Here is an 8,915-nt window from a genome sequence, read left to right as displayed (position 1 = left end):
AAGCTGTACTGCCTGTATAACACTTTGTCTTACACTTACACTTTACAAACTCCGCACCAAACGCACACCTGCTCTTATCTTTTCTCCACAGAAGATTGTATTTATTCTCCCAGGGACCTTGGAGTTAAAGGACCTTTTTCGTTCACACAGTCTTTCCAGCAGAGACATGACTTTCTTTGCTTTCTAGCTTCCTATTGTAAACACAATAAGAGGTTCTTACTTAATTCCAAGTGGACCACAGCATATACTTATGTCCACTACTCTGCCTGACCTGGACAAACAAAGTCTCCTGGCTAGCAGTAACAAACAACATCTCCTGCACAATACTTATAACTTCAGTTACTTCCTATATAACTTTACCTTACTACAAGTTTTAGCTAACCCCTCTGCAAATTCTCTAATCAGTCAGGTTACTACTCTTGTGTCCTGGTGGGGTTGCTAATTGTTGGACTGGATTTAAACCTAGCACATATACCTTTGTTCCGGACGGACCCAATCCTCAGACTGACCACAATACCTGCCAGTTGATAATAGGTGAATTTATTGATACAGAGCAAGAACAAAAAAAAAACAATACAGATGATTAAACAATTCTATATCTACTAAGCCTAGGGCTGCCATCAGAGTTAAGGTACATCTGGCCAGGGTGCAGGCTTCACTCTGAGGCTCTCTTAGGTGTTAGCAGTCTGGAGGTGAAATCTTGAACACCCCCGCTAAAGCCTGGAGGGCAGTTGCTTTACGGAAGGTCTGCTTCTGTGATCTTTCACTTAAAATTCCCTCGACCCAACCCCAGGCTGTAATCCAAGCCAGGCCTGATGGATTCTCCTGGGGTCCCGGACCCCCAGTCCGTTTAACCCAACTCTCAATAAAAACATGGAGGTCACCCTAACCCCTCCCACACAGAGGAAGAGCCTCTGAACCCACTGCCATGCTACTGGGGAAAGATAAAAGACGGGGTACGATAGCCGAGACAGCCCAAAAGAACCTAGTACACTCGTGCATAAGTATGTAACTAGGCCTTGCCCTAGTAGGATCGGGATGATCAGTCCCCTCCAAATGTGTGTCGAATCCTGCTGATTATGCCAAGATGTTAGACCCCCGACTCCCTGCGGTGCCCAATGACTAGGGAGATGACAATCCAATTGCTCATTGATCCTGTTACTCATTAGCCAGGGGAAGCAGGGAGGAAACACCAGCAAATATTGTTCACAACAGCTTTATTCAGAATGGAGACAGCTTCAGGCAAGCTCCCTCACAGACAGCCTGTGAAACCAGGGGAGCAGCAGTGAACATTAGTTTCTTTTCACATTTTATACACCTTGGTTCATGCTCATTAACATTTACCTGACTTTTGTCCCTCCTCGGGTTCCATCCATATCTCCTCCTATCTCAAGCTCTGCCTCAGTTTACTGTTTACTTCATTAGCATGGAATTGCCTGTGCATTTCATTCATTTACATGCCTCTCTGCTAAGAGCACATGCTCAAGACTACCCCCGGCTTCCTCTGGTCACTTGCTGGTTCTTTCTGGTTTCTTGCTGACTCCTTCATCTCCAAAGTCTTGCTTCTGCTTTATCTCCTGATGATAGCTGGTGGGCTGCATCTTGTTCTTCTTACACAATGGGCTGTATACTCTACAACACTACGACCTTGTTTGCAAACGCTTAGGCAAGCAGTTTTCTATGGTGTTTTTAATGTATCATTTTGCCTTGTGGTCAGCAGCTTCGCTGAGACACAGAGTAAAGCCTTGTATTCAGCTGCAAATCCAGTGCTCCTCAAGATCCAAATATAGTCACCCTAACACTGGCATTGCTCAGGCTCCTCCCCAGGCAGCTCCCCTGCTGCACAGCTGCGGGACAGGCAGGCTGGCAGTTGGACAGATCTGTTCTAGATCAGAGTAGGCAACCCCTGGCACAGGTGCTAGAGCGTGGCATGCAGAATTATTTTGCTTGGTACATTCATCTTGGGGTGGAGAGTGGGGAAGGGGCCAGAGCTGCATTGCCACAACAAAGATCAAGCTCCTTGGTCTAATGAAAGATATCAAATTCACCCAAGGAACCTTGTCTGCCTTGCAGCTCCCCTGCCATCCACCCTGGCACACTGACATCTTACAAGTGTGTGTTTTTGGCACTCTGCCAAAAACATTGCTGACCCCTATTCTAGATGGTATCTAGAAAGTCTTTTCCAGTTTGTATCTGGGTTTTTTCTCTGCATAGTGACACCACTCTTAACAGTAATGAGTCATGGCTTCATAGTGCTGGAAAGGACCTCAAGAATCATTGAGTCCGATCCTCTGCACAAATGCTGGCCACACTGGCTTCTTGCAGATGGGGAAACCAAACTTTACTTCAAACTCAGCGCATTCCCACACCAAGCCCAACACATGCCCAGAAGAGAGAGCACATTAGTTTGACCTAGTTCTGCAGCATCTGTATAGATTGTGTGCTTTAGTAGGGCTTTTTTGCTGCTTTTATCTAATAGCTGATTGAATCAGCTATTAGATAAAAGCACCAAAATGCCCTGTTGAAGCACCTGAACTATACAGGCACTGCAGAGCCAAGTCAAACTAACGTGCTGCTGCTTCCAGTAAAGTATGTGTTTGCATGTTTGGTGACTGCAAGCAGCCACTATTCCTAAACTATCTCAGACAAATGCCTATTCAGTCTCTTAAATTCTCCACAGAACGAGATTCTACATCTTCCCCGGGCAGTTTGTTCCACTGTCCTACTGTTCTGACAGTTGGGGATCTTTTCTTTCTCTCTCTCTCTTCCCCTTCCCCCCACTCCAATTTAATCAATCTCCTTTTCTGCTGTTTAAATTTATTACTTCATGTCCTGCTGTCTGGCAAGGAGGAAAAAATTCTTTCCCTCTTCCCTATGGCAGCCTTTTCATGTATTTGTAAACTGCTATCATGTTCACCCTCTCCCCTTTAATCTCCTTTTCTCCAAACAAAATATACCTGGGTTTCTCAATCTTTTCTCTTACGATCTCATAACCAGCCTTTTATTATCTTTGTTTCCAATTCTCCCAGTTTCTCTACATTCATCTTAAATGACACGTACTATTAATTATGCTTGAACCCTAACCAGCATTAAGTAGCGTGGCACTATCACATCCTGTACTTTACATACTATACCCCGGTTAATGCATTCCTAAACTGCATTTGCTTTGATTTGCAACTATATCATGTTGCTGATTTTAGGTTTGGTTTTGTGATCCACCAAAACTACCGGATCCTTCTTAGAGTGCTACTGCCTAGCCCAAAGGTTGTCAATTGGAGGTATGCATACCCCTGGGGGTACTTTGAAAGGTCCCAGGGGGTACATGGAAGCGGGTGGGGGCAGAGCACTGTCACCCCGTGCTGCTGCCTCACGGGAGCAGGGCCAGGGTGGGGCGAGAGCAGGGCCGTACAGATGCCATGCTGCCGCTGCTCTCACCCCCCTGCTGCACATCCTGCTGCTTGCCACCTCCTCCCTGCTCCGGGTCCGGCCGCTCAGCAGCTGAGGATACACTACTCTGCATCCAACCGCCTGGGGGGTACAATGATTGAAAAAGGTTGAAAACCCTTGTCCTAGCCAATTGTCCAATGTATCAAAATCCTTTTGAATTCATTAATGAAAATGTTAAAAAGCACCAGGCCTAGACCAGACTCTGGGGAACCCTACTTAAAACTTTCTGCCTTTCTGACATCATTCCATTTATAGTTACTCTTCACTGACAATTGTGTATCATCCTAATGGTAATTCTATCCAGGCCACAATTCTCTTTCAACATTGTTCCTTATTTACATGGAGTTCTGCAAAGGAGCTTCTTTAAACCAGACCTTGAACTTCTAGAAGAGGGAATGATGCATCAAGGGTGGACCCTGATGCATTGGTGATCTTGGACCCATTTCGTTGCAATTCATCACTGTCCTTATCTGTGGTATTCACGTGAGGGGAGTTAAGTAAATTTGCTGGCATATCACTGTCTAATTGCCAGGCTGTTTCAGGGAAGAAACTTTCCGCTAGCCCTTAGAGGTGCATCCAGACAAGTGTGTACATGCAGGGGTGCATGTTTCCTGTGGGACAAATAGCAGCACATTTGTGTCGCTGCTTTTTTGTCCCAGGACATGCTCCTGCATGCACGCTGTGGTGCATGGCAAATTGACTCAGGTGGGGTAGAGGAAGCTTACTTGGGTCCTGGGAGTCTCCTGGGGCAGTAACGGTGCTGATCCAGCCACTCAGAGCCCGGTTGGCAGCCGGAGTGTGGCTATGGCTGGCCAGGCGCTTTTTCTGGTAGCTGCCCTGTGCGCTGCACCACTCTTTTTATTGGTGGGGGCGTGGTTTGTTTGTTTCTTTGTTTGACACTAGGATCTCCTAGTTTCAAATTTTGGCGCTGCACTGCAAATGAGCACAGTGAATGGGTGCATATGCACTGCGTGTGGTTTGTGGCACCTCAAACAACTTTGAGGCACCGCAAATCACATGTGCATGCTCATCAGGACATGCCTTAGGATTCTGTTTCAGGGACTGTTCGTTATTGGGGAATTTAAGAGTAGTATATACTGTTCCAAAATGAGGCAGTAGTCAAGGTAGAATGTTCTTTGAAGTCCTTTGGGGCAAAAGGCCTCATAGCTGTATGTACTGTTTGAAGTTGATTTTCCTCAGCTTATAAAAAGGAATGTAGACTTTTGGGACATCTGCTTTGGTGTGGAAGGATTGATTGCTTTTAAAAGATAAGATTAGACTAGGTATTATTCCTATGATAAGAGTCTACATAGAAAGTAGAAAGGTTGCATCTAATTTAATTCACTTGTGTATATGTTTGCAAACAAGCAACATGACTTGATCTTATAGCCCTATCTGGTAACAGCTAAATAGGAGTTGTTTTGCCTTCTCCCATTCCTTTTCAGACCATTCAGAAAACTGGATGATAAAGGCTCACTGCAGTGGGATAAAATAAGCCAACTAGAAAAAGGAAAGATCTACAAAGAGGTAATATTTACTGTTTTGAGTTACTTTTCTAATAATTCCTAGAATGATAGGGACTAATTTAGCTATATTAATTTTTGCGCATTTCTGGCAAAGCCCTGGGGCGGCATCCCTTAAGCAGAAAATCTATTGTAATGTGAGCTTTGCTCCAGCTCATCCGGCTATTTTTGGTGGCTGATTTTATTTAAGGGCATGAAGTGCTGCTAAAACGGGGTTAGGTAAAATACAGCCTGTGGGCTGGATGTAGGCCACCAACTGATTGGATCCAGCTCACAAGTAGGTGCCTGCCAATTTATCCAGCCTGCAGTGCTATACATGGGGGTGAGCCCTGCTGGGGCAGCCCATACTGCTCTCCTGCCTGCATCTGCTGAACAATCCTGGCTCTGACCAGTGCACAGCTTTCTGGCTGGGCTGCTCCTAGTGTGGTTGCAGCTGCCCAGGTGCTTTTCGGCTCCCCCTGCCTCCAGCAGCAGCTGCTCCGCCGCCTCCTGCTTCTGCCCCTGCTGTGCCACTCCGGGCGGGGGGAAGCTACAGCCAGACAGCTCCTGCCACTGCACGTGGGGCTCCAGCTCTTGGCTGCTTTGCACCCACTCTGCCTGCCCAGCTCAATGAGCAGCCATCTGCGGGCAGAGTAAATGATAGGCAGTCAGGAAATAGATCTGGAGCTCCAGGCAAGGGGGAAGCTGCAACCAGGCAGCTCCTGCCCCACCTCATGGGGCTCTGTCTCCAGGTCCCAGTTGCCTTCCACCCATTCCACCGGCCTGATGCAGTGAGCAACCCCCTGCAGGCAGAGTGGGTGGAAGGCAGCCAGGAGCTGGAGGCCTGCATGCTGGGACAGGAGCTGCCCAGCTGCAGTTTCCCTCCTACCCAAAACAGTGCAACAGAGGCTTGAGTAGGAAGAAGAGGAGCCACTGGGGGTAGGGGGGGTGCTGAGCAACATTTGGGCAGCTGAAGCTGCATCACGACCAACCCTATTGAGAAGCTGTGGATGATGACTGGGACTGGGATCATCTGGTGGTCTGCCCCAGGTGGAAGTGGGCAGGGCTCAGCCCCATGTGAAACACTGCGGAGGCAACAGCAGGCCAGATTGGCAGAGGGAGGGGGGCTGCAGACTGCACCTCCTGGGCAAGCTCTGACCTCCCCTCCCCACCTCCACCCTCGCAGCTGGTTCCTGGCACCTAGCTTATGGGCAGCCGCTGCCCCCCCCCACAAGTACCCCACTGTGCGCACACACCCAATATACGAGAGAGACATTATTTTGAGCTATTATGATATACTACTTAAATCATGAATCAGGACAAAAATATTTTTTGAAATCGCATTAAAATATGTCATGGTACATGTTTTGGTTTTTTTAGTATATTGTTTGTTTTTCATCTTTAAATTGTTAAAATGCTATCTTCTAAAATATTTTGTGTAGTCCTTGACAGCTTACCAAAACTCATTAAGCATCTCTCCAGCTAAAATAGTTGTCCACCTATGTGCTAAGATGATCTTGGTCTTAAGTGCAAGTCCTGGCTACAAAAAGTTGACGTTAGGGGTGCACCGATACAGATTTTTGGGGCTGATACTGATAGTTGATTTTTAAGGAGGCATGTTGGCCGATACCGATCCGACAGTTCCTGCCGCTCCTCCCTCCGTTCCCCTCACAGGGTGTGGGGGAGGGGTGTGTGTGACCCCGGATCTGCGTGGGGTGGGGTAGGGCTGCACAGTACCCTCGGTGTCACCGCTGCCAGCCCCGCATGCATCCTGCTGGGAAGAGCCCACCCTGCCCCACCGCACGCAGATCTGGGGGGTACACCCCTGCCATGCCCTCCCAGATGAGCTGCTGGAGCAGTGGCAGCTGCCCCAGATCAGCAGCTCCTGGATGAGCAGCACACAGCGGTGGGAGCTGCCGCCCCCCGCCCCTCCCCCCGGATGAGCCACAGCTCTGTCCTGCGTCTGCCCCACCCTGGTTGGGCAGCACTTGACCCAACCCCATTCCTCCCTCACTGCAGGGGCCTAGATCTTCTGCCCTCCCTCCTCCCCTTCTACCACACCAGACTTACAAGCTGCATGCAGCTCTCTAAACTGCCTGCCGGTGTTGCTTGCTGCCTATGTGCTGCGCTGCAGCTGCGTGCATGCACAGGCCACTTATTAGCCAAATTATCTACCATATCAGGCCAATTTTCTGATATAGTCAATTCGCTTTATATCTGTGCCGGTCCGATATACCAATGTATTGGTGCATCTGTAGTTGACACGTAACGGGAGTTTGAATTACTCTGGTAACAGCTGTTTAATCTCCAAGTGCATCAGCTTTAGAGGGAAGTATCCTGCCACAGTAGATCTGCTCATTGGGCAAAGCATGTCGCCTATTGTCTTGCATTGGAGAGGGGCCCAATCTTGCAGGACAGTGTCTTCCCACTTAGAGAGATGCCTCAGATTCCCTTGGGCACCCTTCCACAGGCAATCTTCAAGACACCTCTGTAAGTGTGGAAGGCTGGAGTTCTCTGCTTAATGATGCACTCTGGAGATTGCCTAGGACGTGTCTCTGTAAGGTAGGTGTTTTGTCTGGGGGGTTAGTGGGGGCACTGGCTCCCTGTTGCTGTGTGTACTCTTGGGGATAGTTTGGGTGCTAGAGATGATCCATTAGGAAGGCATGGGGGGGGGGACACATCCCCCCCCAGATTTGGGTGTGGGAGGGTGGTGGATGTGGGCTGTCTGCTGCAGGGCTCCCCAGCTAGCTGCTTTCTCCCCCTGGGGGCCTCTGTGGCCCAGCGGGTGGGACCTGGCACAGGAGGGCAGAGCAGGCTGGGGAGGCTTGGTACAGCTGCTGCTGAGAGCCCTGTGCCAGCCACACTGCCATGATGAGTCATCCCTTGCCCACCCAGCGGCGGGGGCTGGGGGGGAGGAGGAAGGGGACGCAACTCTGTGATAGAGGTTTGGTGCTGCCACCACCACTGCTGGGAGCCCCATGCCAGCCACACTGCCATTGTAAGATGCCTTCCTGGCCCCCGCTGCTTCTGGGTGGGCAGGGGGCACCTCACCAAGGCAGTGGAGCCAGCATAGTGTTCCTGACAGCAGTGGCACTGACCCTCCCTGCCCCACTCTGCTGTGAAAGCCCCTGTGGGGAGGGCAGTGGGGTGTGGAGCCCTGAGCCCCTCAGCCTGCTTCCTCTTCCACCCCCCACAGGCTCTGCTCTGGCTCTGCCACCCAATGCGGGGGAGCTTTGTGCTCCACTCTGGTTGCAGCAGCTGCTGCCACCGCCACCTGAGCTGAGGTTCAGGTGCTGCTGGCCAACTGCAGCTAGTGCCCTCAGAGCAGGATGTGAGCAGGATGGTCCCACAGCCCTGGCAACTGGGGGCCCCCTCCAGCAGGGCTGTGGGGCAGAGGGCTACAGGTTGGGAGTGAGGGGGAATGGGAGGAGCTGCAGGTGTCAGGAGTGAGGGACACTGGGAGGGCTGGGGGAGTTGTGCTTGGGGAGTGAGGGGCAATGGCATGGGCAGGGGTAGAGCACCAACATATGAGCCCTGCTCAGCATCACAAAGCAGTAGAGGGGGACAGCCGCAGCTGGACCTGCATCCTGGTGAGTGAAGGTTGTATTTTGCCTACCACTGTTTTGCCTATACAATGTTTTTTCTTGTTCTGTTCTCTCTCTATCCATTACACACGCCTTTGCACCGTCTTTAAGTTTAGCATGCAACTCCTGAGGCTGAAAAATTGTGTTTTATCTATTACTGTATAGGGGCAGTGGGTCTTAACCTTTTTGACTTAAGGCACCCTTTCTTAATACTCAAGGCAAACCATGGAAGAAGTCAACTTGTAGCTTTCGCTAATTTTTGACTGTAGAAAAATAATTTTTCTGTTGTAAAGAACTCGGAAAGTCCACAGCAGGTCAGAATGTTTTCCTATCTGAATGGATTCCTGTTTGAAGTTTCTGGGTTTATCTTGTGAATCCAGTG

At 49.6% G+C, this 8,915-nt stretch overlaps 1 protein-coding gene across 1 annotated transcript in view; it reads left to right on the top strand.

The window, feature by feature from the left end:
* Nucleotides 1–4,860: 4,860 nt before the first annotated feature.
* The window catches only part of LOC102382078 (5'-nucleotidase domain-containing protein 2-like), a gene marked incomplete at its 5' end in the record, with an annotated part of 19,212 nt that continues 15,157 nt past the window's right edge, over nucleotides 4,861–8,915 (top strand). The window contains one exon of the mRNA XM_006028274.3: nucleotides 4,861–4,974. Coding sequence (XP_006028336.2) covers nucleotides 4,861–4,974 — 114 coding nt within the window. The remainder of the gene's footprint in view (nucleotides 4,975–8,915) is intronic.

The sequence above is a fragment of the Alligator sinensis genome, unplaced genomic scaffold, assembly GCF_000455745.1.
Source record: "Alligator sinensis unplaced genomic scaffold, ASM45574v1 scaffold487_1, whole genome shotgun sequence".
Taxonomy (NCBI): domain Eukaryota; kingdom Metazoa; phylum Chordata; order Crocodylia; family Alligatoridae; genus Alligator; species Alligator sinensis.
The sequence above is the reverse complement of the archived record's forward strand: the minus strand, read 5'-3'. Positions and strand labels throughout refer to the sequence as shown.